General features: G+C 49.2%; 1 protein-coding gene across 2 annotated transcripts in view; it reads right to left on the bottom strand.

The window, feature by feature from the left end:
- KYAT1 (kynurenine aminotransferase 1) overlaps window positions 1-23269 on the bottom strand; it is a 40560-nt gene that overhangs the window by 5249 nt on the left and 12042 nt on the right. For both annotated transcript variants that reach the window (XM_060250513.1, XM_060250515.1), the window contains 9 exons: window positions 20732-20790; window positions 17974-18124; window positions 14701-14850; window positions 13402-13488; window positions 10843-10971; window positions 6369-6489; window positions 3886-3962; window positions 3657-3746; window positions 366-552 (listed from right to left, as the gene is read on the bottom strand). In XM_060250513.1, coding sequence (XP_060106496.1) covers window positions 366-552; window positions 3657-3746; window positions 3886-3962; window positions 6369-6489; window positions 10843-10971; window positions 13402-13488; window positions 14701-14850; window positions 17974-18124; window positions 20732-20790 — 1051 coding nt within the window. The remainder of the gene's footprint in view (window positions 1-365; window positions 553-3656; window positions 3747-3885; window positions 3963-6368; window positions 6490-10842; window positions 10972-13401; window positions 13489-14700; window positions 14851-17973; window positions 18125-20731; window positions 20791-23269) is intronic.

Here is a 23269-nt window from a genome sequence, read left to right on the forward strand (position 1 = left end):
AGAGACAGCGGTTTTGCATTTAGGTATTTCTTTTGCATCCCTTGCTCAGTTTGGTGCGGTGGTAACAGTATGCGTGTAAACGTTTTCTGTTAAATAAGTATTTTATACGTTTTGAGCCTGGCCTTGGTTCTCTGTACCGCACAGACCTCCACTGTCTCAGACATGCTATCTTAAAAGGTATGCTGGGGGAAGGCAGGCTGGCAGTGGGGCTTGAAGAAGGGATTTAAAGAGACCGCGGGATCCCTATAAATGGCTGCTGCAAGCCCCGCTGCCGGAGAGACTCCTGACACAAAGAACCTGAACCTCCCAAAGCCGAATAAAGGCAACCAACAGCCCATCCAACCAAACCTCAGAACCAAGCTTACTGAATTCTGAGAGATCCACCATCAGGAAGTAAGTGCCTTCTGGGACCACGGGCTTCATCCCCACGGCAGACAGACAGTGAACGAGACGGTCCCGCTTCTGCTGGAGCTCTTTGGGCAACTGGACGAAATAGCTTTCTGGCTTCCCCATGCGCTCGAATTCCACTTGGATGGCACGGGCCACGGCTTCCTGGATCCAGAAGGGACAAGGAGGAGGAAGGGGGAGGTAAAAGAGGGGGGGGTGTCTCAGGCTGCGTGGGAAAACAACATCCCACCCTGGGCCGAGTAACACTGCATTAAGAGGAATCCGGAAGACAACAAGCCCTGCATGCAATTCTATAGTTGCCACGAAGCAACCAGATGCAGATTGCGTAAAGAGACCTGGAAAGGCATGCACAGACAAAGTAATGCACCAAACGCTGGAGTTGCCCTCCTCCAGGTGGCACCTGGAGATCTCCTGCTATTACTACTGATCTCCAGATAACCAAAATCAGTTGCCCTGGGGAAAATGGCTGCTTTTACCCTCCCTTGGCATTTTACCCTCCCCCTAGTTTGGTGTCGTGTTTAAGTGTGTGGACTTATCTGGGAGAACAGGGTTTGATTCCCCACTCCTCCGCTTGCAGCTGCTGGAATGGGCTTGGGTGGGTCATAGCTCTCGCAGGAGTTGTCCTTGAAAGGGCAGCTTCTGGGAGAGCTCTCTCAGCCCCACCCACCTCACAGGGTGTCTGTTGTGGGGGGAGGACATAGGAGATTGTAAACTGCTCTGAGTCTGATTCATAGAGAAGGGTGGGGAATAAATCTGCAGTCGTCTTCCTCTCACTCTCCTCAGGCTCTGTCCACCCCCCCCCCCACCTTAAAATCTCCAGGTATTCCCCAACCCAGGGCTGGCAGCCCTAAATAAATACAGATGGAGAAGGCCATTCTGTGAGACAAGGCACGCCAACTCAAGTTACAGATTTGGCAAGTGTGTGATAAAACTGAGAACCACCTAGGGTTGCCAATCCCCAGGTGGGGGCAGGGGATCCCCAGGTTTGGAGACCCTCCCCCCGCTTCAGGGTCGTCAGAAAGTGGGGGGAGGGGAGGGAAATGTCTGCCGGGAACTCTATTATTCCCTATGGAGATTTATTCCCATCATGGAGAATTGATCCGCAGGTATTTGGGGTTCTGGGGGGGCTGTTTTTGGGGGTAGAGGCACCAACTTTTCAGTATAGCCTCTAGTGCCTCTTCCCAAAATACCCCCCCAAGTTTCAAAAAGGTTGGGCCAGGGGGTCCAATTCTATGAGCCCCCAAAGAAGGTGCCCCTATCCTTCATTGTTTCCTATAGAAGGAAGGAATTGAAAAGGTGTGCCGTCCCTTTAAATGTGATGGCCAGAACTCCCTTTGGCGTTCAATTATGCTTGTCACACCCTTGCTCTTGGCTCCACCCCTAATGTCTCCTGACTCCACCCCCAAAGTCCCCAGATATTTCTTGAATTGGACTTGGCAACCCTAGAACCACCCTATTCTGGGGTCTGTTTCTACCCTAAGCCCAGGGCCAGCCCTAGACTGTCTAGCACCCTAGGCAAGGCTAACCTCTGGTGCCCCCCCCCCCCACTAATAACATCACCAAGTCACATGGGGGGTGCCCAGTTTGGCACCCCCAGAAGGCCAGCACCCTAGGCAATCACCTAGTTTGCCTAGTGGCAGAGCCGGCCCCGCCTAAGCCCAACTCCTCATGTATTTTAAGGTTTTAAAAAACCCTCTTTGCAACAGGAAGACGATCTCTTTTCCTGGGATGCTGAGAGTATGAGAGGATGCAGACCTCTCCTCTGGGAATACAGACATGATTGACCATCTGCCCCTCTGGTGTCTGAGATTTTGCTCAGAGACAACCCATAATACTCCAGTGCCTAAGGCAGAGAGTCCCGATGGCACACCCGAACTGTGGCAAATGGGCAGAGCTGAAGGTATTTGACCGTTTTATGGCCTATACCACAAAATAAGAACATAAGAGAAACCATGTTGGATCAGGCCAATGGCCCATCCAGTCCAACACTCCGTGTCACACAGTGGCCAAAAAATCCAGGTGCCATCAGGAGGTCCACCAGCGGGGACAGAACTCATAAAGCCCTCCCACAGTTGCCCCCCCCAAGCACCAAGAATACAGAGCATCACTGCCCCAAAATCTGCTTCTCAACAGGGCTGTTTTATTCTGCTGGATAGTTCTGATTTCAGCAGACCTTGATGCCTTTTAAAGCTTATTCCCATGACAGTCAAGTGGAACACGAAACGCAACGGCAACCGGGTTTGTTTAACTGATATCTATTATTACACCTATCCTTCTCAAAATCCGAAGACAACGACGACTGCAGATTTATACCCCACCTTCTCTCTGAATCAGTCTCCGAGCGACTTACAGTCTCCTTTATCTTCTTCCCCCACAACAGACATCCTGTGAGGTGGGTGGGGCTGAGAGAGCTCTCCCAGATGCTGCCCTTTCATGGACAACCTCTACAAGAGCTATGGCTGATCCAAGGCCTTTCCAGCAGAGGAATGTCAGAGGAATGCTATACCTCCTTTCTTCTACCAGATCTGGAACCTCAGATAGAGTGGCTAGATTCTGTGCAGCTGCCAGCATTTATTACCACATACGGTGCTGACTTAGTGAAATATAGCTGTTTTTTATAGTTCTTACTGTAAGGTTGCATATATATTCTTATAACTATTCTGCTAATATATGTCTTCTTCCGTTGGCCTATGGCTGTCATAAACCGATGATGCTGTTTAATTCATGTTTATTGCTGGGGGTCTGCGGGGAACTGAACTCTCCTCACCACACTTCCTGCCTTACCACACTATAGTCACTTTTCTGCCTGCCTGGCTCCCTTCCAGCAACAGAGCTAGACTGCAAAGTCTGCAGAAAAGAGTTCAGGGGATGCGGAGGAGAGTTCAGCTTCCTCCACCTCCCACTCTTGTAGATAAGAGGGGCAAAAGTTCACAACAAATGCGACTGTCCTTGTTTCATCCCATTTAGTCTTAAGAGGAGCTGGATTCTAGGGAAGCCGAGTGTCACTCTTCTCTGGCACACGTGTGAAGGACATCCAGACACAGTCTTGATATTATTAAGTGGCTTCAAACGAGTAGCCATTAAACTCAGCACCGCAGTTTTGACAGCAGCCCTGCTACCGGAGACAAAAATCCTGGAGATTTGCGCAATCCGTTCACTGTTTATAACAGACTTAGCCTTTTCTCTTTGAGACAACCTCCGCCATTTTGTTTTCCGCTCATTCTGTGGCGGAGAGGCCATTGTCTCACCTGTGCGGCTGTGGCACAGTGATAAATTGAATTCTGATGGACCGTCCTTAGGTGTGTCAAAAGCTCATCTGGCCCCAACGTCCAGCCGACCTGTTGCAAAGGGGAAGAGATACAAGTCCGAGTCCAAACTCAATCAGTCAATGGAATGTTACATTCTTGTTACAAACCAGTTCTACAGATGGCTGGAGAATAAGCAGATTCTCAGTCCTCCCACACCCAGGTGGCCTACCTTCCAACCTGTCGCACTGAAGGTTTTGCCAGCACTCCCGATGGTCACAGTACGCTCCCACATTCCTGGTAAACTGGCTGTTAGGGAGAAGAGAAGCCGAAGCTGAAATTAACTTTTTTGGGGGGAAATGGGCCTTTATGACCTTATCTTGATATAATCAATTTCGTTAGAAAGTTACAGTGAATATTAAGATCACGCTTTAGTCCAGGGGTGGCCAAACTGTGGCTCAGGAGCCACATGTGGCTCTTTCACACATATTGTGTGGCTCTTGAAGCTCCTACAACCCACTGGCTGGCTTGGAGAAGGCATTTGTTTCTTTAAATCACTTCTCCAAGTCAATCCAGCCAGTGGCTTGTAGAATACATTTAAATTTGTTTTCTCTCCCCCTCCCCCTCCCCCTCTATCTTCCTTCCTTCCTTCCTTCCTTCCTTCCTTCCTTCCTTCCTTCCTTCCTTCCTTCCTTCCTTCCTTCCTTCCTTCCTTCCTTCCTTCCTTCCTTCCTTCCTTCCTTCCTTCCTTCCTTCCTTCCTTCCTTCCTTCCTTCCTTCCTCTGACATTCATGTCTTGTGGCTCTCAAACATCTGATGTTTATTTTACGCAGCTCTTATGTTAAGAAAGTTTGGCCACCCCAGCTCTAGCAGCTTGAACTGCAGAGGTGGGAGATTTGACCAAGAATCCCAAAAGCAGATCACTCACCTCTCACGAGTGCCCTGTTCTTCTAGAGCAGCCGCTTTCCCAATCGTGTGCCTAGGGGAGGGGCCGTGTCTCACCTGCAAGATGTTTTGCTTTGCATGTAGAAGGTCACTTAAGAAATCCAGTCAAAGGACCTCCAGTAGTGCCAGCTTATATGTGAGTCAGCAGGGGTCATTTAGTAGAAAAAGAGGTGCCAGAGCTCAGTAGCACAGCTCATCTGCACATGCCACACACCCCTGACATCACTGGAAAGTATACTAAATTATATCAGCTCAGCATCTGCCTTAAAATGCCTTTTGAATAATACTTGTCCATACGATTCTTCTATCACACTTTTTAAATGACTTTCTGCTATGCGGCCACAGCTGCATGATGAAGATTTCCTTCTGTCTGCTTTATAGGTTTTGGCTGTTTTCCCATTTTTTGTGGGAGGGAAAATTGGAAAGTTTGTCAAATCCTAGAATAGGGGTGGCCAAACTGTGGCTCGGGAGTCACATGTGGCTCTTTCACACATATTGTGTGGCTCTTGAAGACCCCACTGATGCATTGGCTGGCTTGGAGAAGACATTTTTCTCTTTAAATCACTTCTCCGAGCCAAGCCAGCTGTCAGCTTGGATAATGCATTTAAAGTTGCTTTCTTTCCACCTCTCCCTCCCTCCTCCGCATCTATTTGCCTTTCTTCCTTCCCTCCCTCCCTTTGGCATCTGATGTTCATACATTGTGGCTCTCAAACATTTGATATTTATTCTATGTGGCTCTGACATTAAGCAAGTTTGGCCACCCCTGTCCTAGAGTTCAGCAAAATTCTCACCGGGGGTTTGAACAATGGAGCCAAGACGCAAATATTTGGAGGATGGGGGTAAGAAAGAAAGAGCACCATAAAATTTAGAGGTTCTGGAGCTCCGCACTCCTGTGAGCTCCTGCCCAAAGTGAGGCCTGTGAGTCGGTACATTTGTGTGAACATGTGATGCTGTCTTATACCAACTCAGTCCACTGAACTGTGTATCATAGAACTCTCTATTCTGACCAGAAGCTCTCCAGGGTCTCAGGCAGAGAAAAGTACCAAGAAGTTTAATAGGCGCTGTAACCAGCTGACGCAGCCTGCATCTCTTGTTCTCTTGTCCTCCTGCCCCGATACCCTTATCCTGGGCTTTTTTTGTAGCAGGAACTCCTTTGCATATTAGGCCACACCCCTCGCATGTAGCCAATCTTCCAAGAGCTTATGGGGCTCTTCTTACAGGGCCTACTGGAAGCTCCAGGAGGATTGACTACATCAGGGGTGGTGTAGCCTAATATGCAAAGAAGTTTCTGTTAAAAAAAGGCCCTGCCCTTATCACTCACTTTAAGATCTAATTTTTAATTACAGACTCCTGCTCTCTGTGATCTCAGGGTAATTTTTTGCAGATTTTTTTTTAGTTAACATTTTCATTTAAAGATTTTTAGGCTCCTGCCGGTTTTAAGATATTCTTTTGCTGGTGATTTGGTAATTTGATCCAGAAATTAGAATAATATATATATATATTTAAAAACCAATCAACTTAAACTGCTTCAAACCATCCTCTCTTAATCCAAGCATTAGCAGACTGAGATCAGTCTATAGCAGGGGTGGCCAAGGGTAGCTCTCCAGATGTTTTTTGCCTACAACTCCCATCAGCCCCAGCCATTGGCCATGCTGGCTGGGGCTGATGGAAGTTGTAGACAAAAACATCTGGAGAGCTACTGTTGGCCACACCTGGTCTATAGAGCTAGAGGCGCAAGGCTCCCACCCGACAGAGCCAGACATTCCTTACCAATCCGAACGTGCTTGTTCCCATCGTAGACCAGCCACTCATACACCTCATCGCTGAAGCACAAGACGTTGTGTTTCACACAGAGTCCAGCAATGAGCTCTAACTCTTTCCTGCTGAACACCTGCAACATACAAAATCAGTAGCTGTCAATAATTGCACGTGATATAACTTTAGAATAAATAGCACATAATTTTGCACATAAAGGACTGTACTTTCTCTGCAGTGGAACCTGCCCTCATTAAGAAATTGCTTTTACTGTGTTACTTGGTATCTCTTGAGTGTTTAAGAAATTGACACAGAGTCTATGAATTTTTGGAACATATTTATCTCTTGTACGCAGTTTTTTGGTTTTCCTGCTGTTCTCTACTGCGCTGCCACGTGCTTTTCCCTATCCATCCGAACAAGCAACGTCAAACGTGCTGGCACAACTCCATGGCAAGAAGGTGTTGCAAGTGAGATTTGAAACGGCAGAGCTAAGAGCAGAGAGTCAAACGAAGTGAGAAATTTTGCAGGGGTGGCCGACGGTCGCTCTCCAGATATTTTTTTTTGCCTACAACTCCCATCAGCCCCAGCCAGCATGGCCAATGGCTGGGGCTGATGGGAGTTGTAGGCAAAAAAACATCTGGAGAGCTACCGTTGGTCACCCATAAAGCATCAAGGTTCAGCCAAGTGCTTCATTTTTACCAATCACATTTTATGCCATCAGCCCCCACAGGATCTCAGAGTGGGGCAATTTTCACAGATTACCCATTCCGCGGCAGACTTCTGACTCCCACCCATGCTGTTTTGGTGGTCCTCTGTCCCGCAAGGGTGGCATTCAGGGCTGGCCCTGCCAGACAATTGCCTAGGGCGCTGGCCTTCTGGGGGCACCGAATTGGGCATCTCAATGTGACTCAGCGGCATTATCAGTGCATTGGCGGGGGGGGGGAGTTAGCCTTGTCAAGGGCCAGCCTTGGTGGCACTCCAAGGCTATTTGGGGGTATTTAATACAAGAACTCGTGGGCATTCGATGAAATTGCTGAGCAGACAGGTTAAAACGGATAAAAGGAAGTACTTCTTCACCCAAAGGGTGATTCACATGTGGAATTCACTGCCACAGGAGATGGTGGTGGCCACAAGCATAACCACCTTCAAGAGGGGTTTAGATAAAAATATGGAGCAAAGGTCCATCAGCGGCTATTAGCCACAAAAAATTTTTGCCACTGTGTGACACAGAGTGTTGGACTGGATGGGCCATTGGCCTGATCCAACATGGCTTCTCTTATGTTCTTCTGTGACACAGAGTGTTGGACTGGATGGGCCATTGGCCTGATCTAACATGGCTTCTCTTATGTTCTTCTGTGACACAGAGTGTTGGACTGGAGGGGCCACTGGCCTGATCCAACAGGGCTTCTCTTATGTTCTTATGTGACACAGAGTGTTGGACTGGATGGGCCATTGGCCTGATCCAACATCGCTTCTCTTATGTTCTTCTGTGACACAGAGTGTTGGACTGGATGGGCCATTGGCCTGATCTAACATGGCTTCTCTTATGTTCTTCTGTGACACAGAGTGTTGGACTGGAGGGGCCATTGGCCTGATCCAACAGGGCTTCTCTTATGTTCTTATGTGACACAGAGTGTTGGACTGGATGGGCCATTGGCCTGATCTAACATGGCTTCTCTTATGTTCTTCTGTGACACAGAGTGTTGGACTGGATGGGCCATTGGCCTGATCTAACATGGCTTCTCTTATGTTCTTCTGTGACACAGAGTGTTGGACTGGAGGGGCCATTGGCCTGATCCAACAGGGCTTCTCTTATGTTCTTCTGTGACACAGAGTGTTGGACTGGATGGGCCATTGGCCTGATCTAACATGGCTTCTCTTATGTTCTTCTGTGACACAGAGTGTTGGACTGGAGGGGCCACTGGCCTGATCCAACAGGGCTTCTCTTATGTTCTTATGTGACACAGAGTGTTGGACTGGATGGGCCATTGGCCTGATCCAACATGGCTTCTCTTATGTTCTTCTGTGACACAGAGTGTTGGACTGGATGGGCCATTGGCCTGATCCAACATGGCTTCTCTTATGTTCTTCTGTGACACAGAGTGTTGGACTGGATGGGCCATTGGCCTGATACAACATGGCCTCTCTTATGTTCTTCTGTGACACAGAGTGTTGGACTGGAGGGGCCATTGGCCTGATCCAACAGGGCTTCTCTTATGTTCTTCTGTGACACAGAGTGTTGGACTGGAGAGGCCACTGGCCTGATCCAACAGGGCTTCTCTTATGTTCTTATGTGACACAGAGTGTTGGACTGGATGGGCCATTGGCCTGATCTAACATGGCTTCTCTTATGTTCTTCTGTGACACAGAGTGTTGGACTGGAGGGGCCATTGGCCTGATCCAACAGGGCTTCTCTTATATTCTTCTGTGACACAGAGTGTTGGACTGGAGGGGTCACTGGCCTGATCCAACAGGGCTTCTCTTATGTTCTTCTGTGACACAGAGTGTTGGACTGGATGGGCCATTGGCCTGATCCAACAGGGCTTCTCTTATATTCTTCTGTGACACAAAGTGTTGGACTGGAGGGGCCACTGGCCTGATCCAACAGGGCTTCTCTTATGTTCTTCTGTGACACAGAGTGTTGGACTGGATGGGCCATTGGCCTGATCTAACATGGCTTCTCTTATGTTCTTCTGTGACACAGAGTGTTGGACTGGATGGGCCATTGGCCTGATCTAACATGGCTTCTCTTATGTTCTTCTGTGACACAGAGTGTTGGACTGGAGGGGCCATTGGCCTGATCAAACAGGGCTTCTCTTATGTTCTTCTGTGACACAGAGTGTTGGACTGGATGGGCCATTGGCCTGATCTAACATGGCTTCTCTTATGTTCTTCTGTGACACAGAGTGTTGGACTGGAGGGGCCACTGGCCTGATCCAACAGGGCTTCTCTTATGTTCTTATGTGACACAGAGTGTTGGACTGGATGGGCCATTGGCCTGATCCAACATGGCTTCTCTTATGTTCTTCTGTGACACAGAGTGTTGGACTGGATGGGCCATTGGCCTGATCCAACATGGCTTCTCTTATGTTCTTCTGTGACACAGAGTGTTGGACTGGATGGGCCATTGGCCTGATACAACATGGCCTCTCTTATGTTCTTCTGTGACACAGAGTGTTGGACTGGAGGGGCCATTGGCCTGATCCAACAGGGCTTCTCTTATGTTCTTCTGTGACACAGAGTGTTGGACTGGAGAGGCCACTGGCCTGATCCAACAGGGCTTCTCTTATGTTCTTCTGTGACACAGAGTGTTGGACTGGATGGGCCATTGGCCTGATCTAACATGGCTTCTCTTATGTTCTTCTGTGACACAGAGTGTTGGACTGGAGGGGCCATTGGCCTGATCCAACAGGGCTTCTCTTATATTCTTCTGTGACTCAGAGTGTTGGACTGGATGGGCCATTGGCCTGATCCAACAGGGCTTCTCTTATGTTCTTACGTGACACAGAGTGTTGGACTGGATGGGCCATTGGCCTGATCTAACATGGCTTCTCTTATGTTCTTCTGTGACACAGAGTGTTGGACTGGATGGGCCATTGGCCTGATCCAACATGGCTTCTCTTATGTTCTTCTGTGACACAGAGTGTTGGACTGGAGGGGCCATTGGCCTGATCCAACAGGGCTTCTCTTATGCTCTTCTGTGACACAGAGTGTTGGACTGGAGGGGCCATTGGCCTGATCCAACAGGGCTTCTCTTATCTTCTTCTGCGACACAGAGTGTTGGACTGGATGGGCCATTGGCCTGATCCAACATGGCTTCTCTTATGTTCTTCTGTGACACAGAGTGTTGGACTGGAGGGGCCATTGGCCTGATCCAACATGGCTTCTCTTATGTTCTTCTGTGACACAGAGTGTTGGACTGGAGGGGCCATTGGCCTGATCCAACATGGCTTCTCTTATATTCTTCTGTGACACAGAGTGTTGGACTGGAGGGGCCACTGGCCTGATCCAACATGGCTTCTCTTATGTTCTTCTGTGACACAGAGTGTTGGACTGGAGGGGCCACTGGCCTGATCCAACATGGCTTCTCTTATGTTCTTCTGTGACACAGAATGTTGGACTGGAGGGGCCATTGGCCTGATCCAACATGGCTTTTCTTATGTTCTTCTGTGACACAGAGTGTTGGACTGGATGGGCCATTGGCCTGATCCAACATGGCTTCTCTTATGTTCTTCTGTGACACAGAGTGTTGGACTGGAGGGGCCACTGGCCTGATCCAACATGGCTTCTCTTATGTTCTTCTGTGACACAGAGTGTTGGACTGGATGGGCCATTGGCCTGATCCAACATGGCTTCTCTTATGTTAAATAAATAAACTGAATCTGCGCCGGGGACTCCCCAGTTGACAGCTCCTTCTCTTAGCCCTGGCACTGCACCAGTGGCACTAAATATATGCCAGTTTGCAAAAAGTCTCCTAGCCGGCACTTACCTTTCCCAGTGGATTATTTGGAGAGTTCAAGACAAGGGCTTTGGTTCGCTTTGTGAATTTGGCCGCCAGCTCTTCGGGATCCAACTGCCAGTCTCCGCTGGACATCAGCTTCCCCTCTGCTGCTGCTTTCTGGAGAGAAGAAGGAATCGCGGTGTGAGGACGAGAGGAAGGGATAGAGGCTGCTCCCTGATGGATCCTGGCCAGGAATCAGCCCAAATGCAGGGCAGCCTCACGGCACAGAGTGGTAAAGCTGCAATACTGCAGTCCGAGCTCTCCACTCACGACCTGAGTTTGACCTGGGTTCAGGTAGCCAGCTTGAAGTTGACTCAGCCTTCCATCCTTCTGAAGTCGGTAAAATGAGGACCCCGCTTGCTGGGGAGGAAGTGTAGATGACTGGGGAAGGCAATGGCAAGGAAAGGAAAGGTCGCTTGTGCACGCACCAATCGTTTCCGACTTTGGGGTGAAGTTGCTTTCACAAGGTTTTCACGGCAGACTTTTTACGGGGTGGTTTGCCATTGCCTTCCCCAGTCATCTACACTTTCCCTCTAGAAAACTGGGTACTCATTTTACCTACCTCGGAAGGATGGAAGGCTGAGTCAACCTTGGGCCGCCTACCTGAATCCAGCTTCCGCCGGAATCGAACTCAGGTTGTGAGTAGAGAGTTCAGACCACAGTACTGCAGTACTGCTGCTTTACCACTCTGCGCCACGGGGCCGTGGCAATGGCAAACCTCCCCGTAAAAAGTCTGCCATGAAAATGTCGTGATGTGGCATCACCTCAGAGTCGGAAACGACTGGTGCTTGCCTTTATAACACAGCAGCAGTGCTAAAATTATATGGGGAAATATAAGGGGCTCTTTGCGGAATTCCCAGCCCTTTGAACCTGACCAATTCCCAGCCCTTTGAACCTGACCAATCGCCCCGTGCACCTTTTTAAAACCGATAGCAGGGGGCGTCACCATCTGCTCCCTCTTCCCCATCCCCGTAACTGACGCATCAACAGAGCGGCTCCACTTTCTTAGCACCAGAGTCGATGGGATGATATATTTTGCGGGCAAGCAGGGGGCTTGTGGAGGATCCTATGCATTAGCCCAGGGGTATCACATTCATTTGTTATGAGGGCCAGCTCTGATATAAATGAGACCTTGTTGGGCCAGGTCATGTGTATCATAAAATGCAATGCTGGCTAGCAGAGATATAAACTTTATCTTGCACACAAACACAAAAATAAAACATGCTTGAAACATTCGCACTTGTTGGTCTTAAAGGTGCTTCCTTTGTATCTCTCCTGTGCGATCCGGGGAACTGAGCAAGGGAAGCTCTGGCTCTTTCCTTCCTTCCACAGGAGAACAGGAGGGAGAGGAGCTTCGGCCAATAGAAGGGAGGCTTGGCTCAGTAGCTCTGCTGTGTGATTGAGAGAGTCTGGCAAAGCAAGCTGTTCCTCCCCCCCTTCCTCCCCGAGGGAGGAGCCTCAGCCAATGGAGAAAATAGAGGCTTTGCTCTGTAGCTCTGCTGTGCGCTTAAGCAAGCCTGGCAAAGCAAGCTGTGATGCAGAAGGAAGCAAGAGAGAGGGAGAAGGAAGGAAATGACAGCCAGTTGCTCAGGGGCCTAATAGGAGCTCTCCAAGGGCTTGATTTGGCCCTTGGGCTGCATGTTTGACACTCTTGCATTAGCCCCTTCCTGACTTCTCCTGCCAACAACTGCACCTTAAGGAGGGGCAATCCTGCAGTTTCCTTCTTACTGTTCATGGAGGATAGGCCCATCAGTTGCTACTGGCCGTATGCCGAAATGGAACCTCCATGTATAGAGGCAGTGCATCTTGGGATGCTGGTGGCTGGGCAGCAAGAAGGGGAAGCCCTTTTGAGGGTATCTGGCTGGCCACTGCAGGAAAACAGGATGCAGGATGAGATGGTCTTTTGTTCTTCCTGCCTACCTTAGAGACCGTCTCTCCCCATATGAACCCCAGAGAGCATTGAGGTCAGCTGGGAAAAACCTGCTTGACTATTCCTGGGCCAAAAGAGGTGAAGCTACAAAGCACCCGCGACCGGGCTTTCTCTACTATGGCTCCACGCCTATGGAACCAACTTCCAGAGGAAACGCGGGCCCTGCGGGATCTTGAACAGTTCCACAGGGCCTGCAAGACTACCCTCTTTCGATGGGCCTTCACTAACCAAGAGGGAAACTGCTAAGGAATTCGCCTTTGTAAAATAGCACCAGCATATTTTTATCAAATTTTAGAATTTTAATTAAACTGTCAATGTAGTCTTTGTTTAATCTTGTATAACCAATGTATGGAATTGTGTTGTTAGCCGCCCCGAGCCTGCTTTGGCGGGGAGGGCGGGATATAAATAAAAATTGTTGTTGTTGTTGTTGTTGATCCAGCGGGGCTGTTCTTACGCAACAGGGGATCAGGCTGGGACCTCTGTCTATCCATTAAGTGTGGAGATCTTGGGACACTCCCGGACACAGCCCACATTAGCCTCTTCCTTGCCACCATCTCCCCACCCCCCGCCCCCCAAAAAACCAAAACCAAACCAAACCTGGACATTCGTTCACTTACTGGCCGCAGCGGAACAAACACAGGAGTCCCACCGGCCATTTTCGTCATTGGTTCATAGCAGTCGAAGTATGGCTCAATTATAATCACCTAAAAGACACACACAGACACACAAAAGAGTGTGCAGCGGTTCAGGGATTAAAGGACAAGAGGATGAAAGCATCCCGCACTTGGATTTTCAGCTCCAGCCCCAGACTGCAAGGTGAGCCATTTGTTAGCAACAAGTCAAAGATGGCTGAACAGCGGCTCAGGAGCTGCATGTGAACATATGAACATATGAAGCTGCCTTCTACTGAATCAGACCCTCGGTCCATCAAAGTCAGTATTGTCTTCTCAGACTGGCAGCGGCTCTCCAGGGTCTCAAGCTGAGGTTTTTCACACCTATTTGCCTGGACCCTTTTTTGGAGATGCCGGGGATTGAACCTGGGACCTTCTGCTTCCCAAGCAGATGCTCTACCACTGAGCCACTGTCCCTCCCCAAAAGCATGAGGTAGCAGGTGAACATATGAAGCTGCCTTATACTGAATCAGACCCTGGGTCCATCAAAGTCAGTATTGTCTTCTCAGACTGGCAGCAGCTCTCCAGGGTCTCAAGCTGAGGTTTTTCACACCTATTTGCCTGGACCCTTTTTTGGAGATGCCGGGGATTGAACCTGGGACCTTCTGCTTCCCAAGCAGATGCTCTACCACTGAGCCACCGTCCCTCCCCGCTCTTTCATACACTTTGTGTGACTCTCGAAGCCCCCGCCAACCAGCATAGAGAAGGCATTTGCCTCTTTAAATCACTTCTCCGAGCCAAGCCAGCCAGTGGCTTGGACAATCCATTTAAAGTTGTTCTCTTTCCACCTCTCTCTCCAAGCGGAGGAGTGGGGAATCAAAGCTGGTTCTCCCAGATAAGAGTCCACACACTTCGCCCCTACACCAGACTAGTTGGATGAGAGCCCCAGTCCTCATGGATACAGAAGCAGGCTGTATGTTTGACAGCATGCAAAGACTCTGCGCACTCAATTGCCTAAGAAACAAGAGCCAGCAGATTGGGAAGTGACGTTGTTTCATTGGCTGTCTTGCTGGGAATCCCCACTTGGAAGAAGAAGAAGACTGCAGATTTATACCCCGCCCTTCTCTCCGATTCAGAGACTCAAAGCGGCTTACAATCACTCATATCTTCTTCTCCTACAGCAGTCACGGGTAAATGCAACCCTGTTTTAATGGGGCCAAAGTTTGGAAAGTTTGAGGATCCAGTGCTTTGAGGGTACCCGACGGTCAGTTCCAGAGGTGGGGGTGGCAGCAAGAGATCAGGTACCTCGTCTCCTTCATCCACCAGAGCCTGGAAGCAGCAGAAGAGGGCCTCATAGGCTCCCACCGTCACCAGCACGTTATTCAGCGGGTCAAGTTCCCGTCCTAACAGCTTCCCAAAGAACTTGGCCAGGATGGTCACCAGAGCTGGGTGTCCCTGGAGCACAAGAGCAGAACTTTAGACAAGTGATGCTAACCAGGCAGAGGCATGGCTGTAGAATCCTAAACACAAGGAGAGAATTTGCAGTCACATAACACAGAGTGGCAGGTTGTATTTCACCTCAGAGAATCCTAGAGTTAGAAGGGGCCCCCAGGGTCATCTAGTCCAGGGGTACCCAACCCCCGGGCCGTGGACCGGTACCAGTCCATGGCCTGTTTCCAAATGGGCCGCACAGGCCCCCCCGCGCAGCCTCGCCACCCTGCGCTCCCCTGCGGCACCTCCCCTCCCCCCCGGTTTCACCATTTAAAGCCTCCCTGCCCTTAAAATTGTGAAAATGGGGGAGGGGGGATGGCAAGGTTGCACGAGGGGCAGGGCAGGCAGGGCGGAGGAGGAAACAGAGGAGGAGGCGCCACGGTGGGGGGAGGCCAAATTTAATGCCCCCACCCTGCTAGCCCTGGGGCCGGTCCCTGGGACCAAAAAGGTTGGGGGCCGCTCATCTAGTCTAACCCCCTGCACAATGCAGGAAACTCACAAACGCCTCCCCCTAAGTTTAGAGGATCAGCATTGCTGTCAAACGGTCATCTAGCCTCTGTTGAAAAAATCCAAGGAAGGAGAGCCCACCACCTCCCGAGGAAGCCTGTTCCACTGAGGAATCGCTCGAGCGGTCAGGAAGTTCTTCCTAATGTTGAGCCGGGAACTCTTCTGCTTTAATTTCAACCCACTTCTGGTCCGACCTTCTGGGACAAGAGCAAACAACTCCACACCCTCCTCTGCATGACAGCCCTTCAAGTACTTGAAGATGGTGATCATATCGTCTCAGCTGCCTCCTCTCCAATCTAAACATGCCCTGTCTGGTATGCAGAAGCAGAAGCAGCAGAAGCAGAAGCAGAAACAGCAGCAGAAGCAGCAGCAAAAGCAGCAGAAGCAGAAGAATAAGAAGATGATAATGATGATATTGGATTTACACCCCGCCCTCCACTCCGAATCACAGAGTCTCAGAGCAGCTCACAATCTCCTTTACCTTCCCCCCCACAACAAACACCCTGTCAGGTAGATGGGGCTGAGAGAGCTATCACAGAAGCTGCCCTTTCGAGGACAACCTCTGCCAGAGCTATGGCTGACCCGAGGCCATTCCAGCAGCTGCAAGTGGAGGAGGAGTGGGGGATCAAACCCGGTTCTCCCAGATAAGAGTCTGCACACTTAAGCACTAAGCCAAGCAGCTTTATGAATTAACATCAGCCAAGCTTTGATCAAGGAAACTTCTCAAGGGCCCCCCTGGCTCCCCAAGGGCAGGGAGAGAAGCTAGAAAGGATTGCAAAAGCACTTGCCACCTTCGTTGTTTACTGGTCTTTAGCTCCCCTGTCTTTTCATGTACCTTGGGAACTGGGAAGGAACAATTCGTCACAAAGTTAAAAACAGATATTGATAATAACTTCTGGAGAGAGGTGTCCAGCACTTCTGCAATGCCATCCAACACTTTTTGGTCTCCTAGGGAAATTTTCAGACTCCTTAGGAGTATTAGCCTGGCTTACAGATGGTTACTGTTCATTGGATTTGTGTCATGTATTAGCAGGGCTTTTTTTTTAGCAGAAACGCAGTTCCAGCTGGCTTGGCATCAGGGGTGTAGCCTAATATGCAAATGAGTTCCTGTTGGGGTTTTTCCACAAAAAACCCTGTGTGGAACAATGGTGATGTCAGGGTGTGTGGCCTAGTATGCAAATGAGTTCCTGCCAGGTTTTTTCTACAACAAAGCCTGTGTGAAACAATGGTGATGTCAGGGGGTGTGCCCTACTGTGCAAATGAGTTCCTGTTGGGCTTTTCCCACAAAAAAGCCCCATGTGAAACAATGGTGCCGTTAGGGGGTGTGGCCTGGTATGCAAATGAGTTCCTGCCAGGCTTTTTCTACAAAAAGATATGTATTAACTATTGTATAATTTTTAATGTCGTTTTTAATTATTCCATACTGTATAATGTTTAACTTGAATGTTGTTAGCCGCCCTGAGATCGCCTAGGCGGGGAGGGCGGGATACAAATAAAATTTAATAATAATAATTTTAAAAAGCCCAGTGTGAACCAATGGTGATATTAGGGGTGTGGTCTAATGTGCAAATGAGTTCCTGCTGGACTTTTTCTTTTAAAAAGCCCTGTGTGGAACTATGGTGATGTCAGGGGGTGTGGCCAAATATGCAAATGATTTCCTTCTAGGCACTTTCTACAAAAAAAGCCGCGTGAAACAATGGTGATGTCAGGGGGTGTGGCCTAATGTGCAAATAAGTTCCTGCTGGGCTTTTCAATACAAACAAGCCCTGTGTGAAACATATGGTGCCGTCAAGGTGTGGCCTAATATGCAAATTAGTTCCTGCTGGCATTTTTTTTTTTATTTTAAGCCCTGTGTCTTAGCCAGACTGCAAACATTTGGTAGCACACACCGATGGGGGGGGCAGGAGGGGAGGAGGAGAAGAAGAAGAATTGCAGATTTATACCCCCCTTTCTCTCTGAATCAGAGGCTCAGAGCGGCTTACAGTTTCCTATATCTTCTCCCCCTGCAACAGACACCCTGTGAGGTGGGTGGGGCTGAGAGAGCTCTCACAGCAGCTGCCCTTTCAAGAACAACTTCTGCAAGAGCTATGGCTAACCCAAGGCCATTCCAGCAGCTTCAAGTGGAGGAGTGGGGAATCACACCAGGTTCTCCCAGATTAGAGTCCACGCACTTAGCCACTACACCAAGGTAGGGAGTTTGTGAAACTTAACCCTTTATCTGCCTGCCACTTGCATCCTGCAATTTTCCTCCACATTGCCGAAGAGAAGCAGCAGCCCACGGTCCAAGAACCAGCCTTTCCTGCCAAACGTGAAGGTGTAGTTCACAAATGCAAGAGAATGAAGAGGAAGAGCCCTGAAGCATCAGAAGGGGCTGCCCCACAGGGCAGTTGAGGAAGTCCAACTTTGAATTTTCCTTTGCATTCAAAAGCAACAAAACAAAACTCCCCGGGAACCAACCTGGGAAGAAAAGGCATGGGGAATCAAACCCAGTTCTCCCAGATAAGAGTCCGCACGCTTAACCACTACACCAAACTGCAGAGAGCAGTTTGGAGCAGAGAGAAGGAGGAGGTTCTCACTCACAAAGGCCCGTGTGTACTGGTGTATCAAGGTGTCTTTTTCGCTGATCGCCTCCAAGAATGCTTCCCTTACAAAGTCCGGTGGGGGGAAGTTAGGGAAGCCTTGGCCGAGGTTCACTGTCTTGTATGTGGCGGCCAGTTTCACAAACTCCACCCTAAGGAGAAGAGAACACAGCAGAGAAACAGGAACACAGTGACACTCTCCAACCATCCACAAAGATTAAAACAGGGCCAGTTCCCGGTTTTAAAGGAGCCCCAGTAACCGAACCTCCAGCTAAGCGCAAGGATGTGGCACTTTTAAGCTACTTGTGCACCAGCCTTTCAATCTTCCCCTATACCTATCAGCAAAGACAGTTCAGAGCAGGGGCATCCTGCTGAGACAGGGAGACTAAATCATGGTAGGTTGTTACCAGGAAGGGACAGTGGGACCGTTCTGCTCAGCAGAGAGGAGGATTAGCAAAACAACAATGGGAAATTTACCAGCCCAGAGGGCCAACAGGAAGGAAGGTTTACAGGATAAACCTCCAGGAAAGAAGGAATTCTAGCTTTTAGAGGACTGTTCTGCCCGCCCAGCTTGCTGGGGGGGAAGTGTAGATGACTGGGGAAGGCAATGGCAAACCACCCCGTAAAAAGTCTGCCGTGAAAACGTTGTGAAAGCAACATCACCCCAGAGTCGGAAACGACTGCTGCTTGCACAGGGGACCTTTCCTGGATAAGTAGAAAAATAGTCATGTATCTTTAGAAGATGAAGAAGATGAAGATGATATTGGATTTATATCCCGCCCTCCACTCCGAAGAGTCTCAGAGCGGCTCACAATCTCCTTTCCCTTCCTCCCCCACAACAGACACCCTGTGAGGTAGATGAAGATATTGGATTTATATCCTGCCCTCCACTCCGAAGAGTCTCAGAGTGGCTCACAATTTCCTTTCCCTTCCTCCCCCACAACAAACACCCTGTGAGGTAGATGAAGATATTGGATTTATATCCCGCCCTCCACTCCGAAGAGTCTCAGAGCGGCTCACAATCTCCTTTCCCTTCCTCCCCCACAACAAACACCCTGTGAGGTAGATGAAGATATTGGATTTATATCCCGCCCTCCACTCCGAAGAGTCTCAGAGCGGCTCACAATCTCCTTTCCCTTCCTCCCCCACAACAGACACCCTGTGAGGTGGGTGGGGCTGGAGAGGGCTTTCACAACAGCAGCCCTTTCAAGGACAACCTCTGCCAGAGCTATGGCTAACCCAAGGCCATTCCAGCAGGTGCAAGTGGAGGAGTGGAGAATCAAACCCGGTTCTCCCAGATAAGAGTCCGCACACTTAACCACTACACCAAACTGGCTCTCCTTTAAACGCTGGGAATTGTGGGGAATGTAGTTGTAGCAGAGCCACGAGTCAGCTGGGCCTATGTAGCCCTCTGATTGGGTATCACAGTTGGTTTTTTAGCTTAGATTTACCCGGGAAAGTTGGGTTTATTACTCTTTTTCCTGTTTGCTTCACTGCTTTGTTGTCTTACGCACCGGCAGAGAGATGGAAGGAAGCACCTCCTTTTTCACCGCAAATGTGCAGATAATGGACTGGAAACGCAAAATGCTTTGTATTGTTCTACACCAGGGGTGGCCAAACTTGTTTAACATATGAGCCAGAATACATGAACATCAGATGTTTGAGAGCCGCAAGACAAGGGAGAGAGGGAAGGAAGGGAGGCAAAAAGATGGGAGAGGGAGGGAGAGGTGGAAGGAAAGGAACTTTAAATGCATTTTCCAAGCTGCCAGCTGGCTTGGCTTGGAGAAGTGATTTAAAGAGAGAAATGCCTTCTCCAAGCCAGCCAACGGGGCAGTGGGGACTCCGAGAGCCACACAATATGTATGAAAGAGCCACATGTGGCTTCTGAGCTGCGGTTTGGCCACCCCTGTCCTACACCCTTCAGGGACGTGAGTGTGATTGATTCGCCCTTCTCTGTTGTTAGAGCAATAAACGGTCTTTCTAATCTTCTCCCATTGCGCATTAAATCACTCTCTGGGATGACAGAGACATACACCTGTGGGTCTGAATCCAGAATAAGATCACAGAGCTGATCCTCTGTTTTCTGGGCCTGGAATGGACCTTTATATGGACCTGTTCTAGTTCCATTACTCACATGTTTCTAAGGGTCATAAACAGACAGACCACAACTTGAGTCTCTTTAGATCTCCCAGTTCCTGGTAGAATCTACCTCTTTCCCCCATATTCAGTCCTGCAGAAGGCACCACGGCTGGAAGGGCAAGAGAGCTAACATCTGGAACTCTTCCCTGATTGTCTTGTCTAGCAACTAACAGCCTTTCACTGTCCTGCCCAATACAAAAGTATTCGGTGAAGCTCTATCCCTGTGCGACGACTATGCACAGCTAAAAATGGCGGCACATTTTAACTGCAAGCTGTTTTTGTGGGACTGCTTCATAGAGGGCTTGTGACAGAGGTAAATCAGAAAGGGGGTGTGTGTCAGTCCCTCACCAGAATTCCCCCAGGTTTGCTTTAAAAATCCAATCTGTTCCCCACCCCCTCTGCTTCAGTGCATGAGATAATTCTTTCTGTTTAAACAGCCAGAATGGCTCCATTTGTCCCCAAGACAAGCCACACCCTACGAGGAGAAAGGCAACCCCGAGCACACCCAAGTTGGGCAAACCTGGGCCCCGCTGGTGATGCAAGAACCACACCCAGCGACTGAACCACCTCCAGCAACTGAGTTCAGCCCACCCAAGGGGCAAGTTTCAGCAGGAGCCTACCAGATGTTCTTGTCCACACCTTCCAGCCTCCGAGCCTTAGACACTGTGGCCATTTTTGCCTAGAGGGAGGGAGGAAGAAAGGGAGAGAAAGGTCAGAAGGGTCAATAGCAACTACAAGGGCCTTCAAATCAGAGACATCGATTGCCCGCTTCTGCACTTTAACATTGCTGGCCTGTATTCAGAGTAGGGTTGCCAATCCCCAGGTGGGGGCAGGGGATCCCCCAGTTTGGAGGCCCTCCCCCTGCTTCAGGGTCATCAGAAAGTGGGGGGAGGGGAGGGAAATGTCTGCTGGCACTCCATTATTCCCTGTGGAGACCGATTTCCATAGAGTATAATGAGAATTGATCCATGGGTATCTGGGACTCTGAGAGGCCGTAATCTGAGGTAGAGGCACCAAATTTGCAACAAAGCATCTGGTGCCTCTCCTCAAAACACCCTCCAAGTTTCAAAAGGATTGGACCAGGGAGTCCAATTCTATGAGCCCCAAAAGAAGGTGCCCCTATCCTTTATTTCCAGTGGAAGGAAGGCATTTAAAAAGTGTGCGGTCCCTTTAAATGTGATGGCCAGAACTCCCTTCGGAGTTCAGTTATGCTTGTCACAACCTTGCTCCACCCCCAAAGTCCCCAGATATTTCTTGAATTGGACCTAGCAACCCTAATTCAGAGAGGTGTGTGATCTGTTCCTAAGATCATAGTCACTGCAAGTAACGAAGTTCTTCACCAACACCTCCAGTTTTCATCAAGGTTTCCCACTAAGCATAAAGGCAAGGCAGGTTTACAGCACTCCATTCTTAATTTTTGTTTCCTCCTTGGGAACTGCTAGATTCCAGTAGCACCTTAGATGTTTGAGGTATAAGCTTTTGAGAGTCAACACTCCCTTCATCGTATCTGCTGCGATGGCTACCCTCCAACACTTTCTTGGGAGGTTGATCTAATGTGGGTTTCCATACTCACTGTGCTGCTTCTACGGCTCCAAATGACTTGTGCGACTACTTCAGGCACTGTAATATTTCCTAACAGGCCAGGGATCAGCAGCAGAATTGCATTTATTAGAACATGACAAACGGCCAACTGAACAGACTCCAACTGTCCTTTCTCTAGAATCTCTGGGAACTGGCCTTCAAGTCCTAACATTACAGACCCCTATAAGATATCCTTGTATGCATTGGTTAAATAGGTAACCAGCATGAATTTTCTCTTTTCTTTTACAGTGATACTGGCTCCAATGTGCCTTTGTTCCAGGGTTAGGATCCTGAGGTAGTAGAGTGATCTCTATCACTTTGGACTACAGGTTAGGGTTGCCAAGTCCAATTCAAGAAAAATCTGGGGACTTTGGGGGTGGAACCAGGAGACTTTGGGGGTGGAGCCAGGAACAAGGATGTGACAAGCATAATTGAACTCCAAGGGAGTTCTGGCCATCACATTTAAAGGGACAGGACACCTTTTTAAATGCCTTTCTTCCATAGGAAATAATTAAGGATAGGGGCAACATCTTTTGGAGCTCATAGAATTGGACCCTCTGGTCCAATCGTTTTGAAACTTGGGGGGTATTTTGGGGAGAGGCACTAGATGCTATACTAAAAATCTGGTGCCTCTACCTCAAAAAATAGCCCCCCCCAGAGCCCCCAATACCCACGAATCAATTTCCTATTATTCCCTATGGGAATCGTTCTCCATAGTGAATAATAGAGTGCCTAGTAGACATTTCCCTCCCCCCCCCCCATGCTTTCTAAAGGGGGGGAGGGCCTCCATACCAGGGAATCCCCCCTCCCTGCCTCCTCCCTCTCTCTCACACACAAATACTTACAGTACTTGGTCTTCTTCCAACAGAACTTTGCTGTGAAAACGAAAGCAAGGCTGCACAGGAAAAGAAAGGGAGGGGCCGTTCTCCATGGAAACTGTTACTGACCCTTTCCCATGAAGCCCTTCCTGTTTCCTGTGCAGCCTTAAAGGGACACATTTTAAAAACGGATCAGAAGCTCTACAACAACATGATGCCTACAGGTATGTTCTCTCTCCCCCCCCCACGCCCCCGCTTCCAGATTTTTTGAGAGCGGGGGAGGAGACCGCAAATTCGTGGGTCCCCCACCAGGGCGGGGGGGGGTGTTGTTGGGAAGCCTACTACAGGTAGAGAATGCCATTATTGAATGCTCTCCTTCAGGGCTTTTTTTGTAGAAAAAGCCCAGCAGGAAGTCATATGAATATTGGGCTACACCCCCTGAGGTCAGCATTGTTTCACACAGGGCTTTTTTTGTAGAAAAAGCCCAGCTGGAATTTTTTTGCATATTAGGCCACATACCCAGATGCCAAGCCAGCCGGAACTGCATTCCTGTGCTTTCCTGTTCAAAAAAAAGCCTTCTCTCCTTTTTAAAAAACCAAAAACCTCCTTGCAGGCAGAAAACTAGCATAGCAGGGAAAGAGTGAGGCTATTTTTCTACTTGCAGAGAATCTTTTTTATAAGGGATCCAAAAGAGGAGCATTCTGATATGCTTTCCTGAAGCCATTCTTGATAATAACAAAAATGTGGGGAAGGAGATGG

The sequence above is a fragment of the Heteronotia binoei genome, chromosome 12, assembly GCF_032191835.1.
Source record: "Heteronotia binoei isolate CCM8104 ecotype False Entrance Well chromosome 12, APGP_CSIRO_Hbin_v1, whole genome shotgun sequence".
Lineage (NCBI taxonomy): Eukaryota > Metazoa > Chordata > Lepidosauria > Squamata > Gekkonidae > Heteronotia > Heteronotia binoei.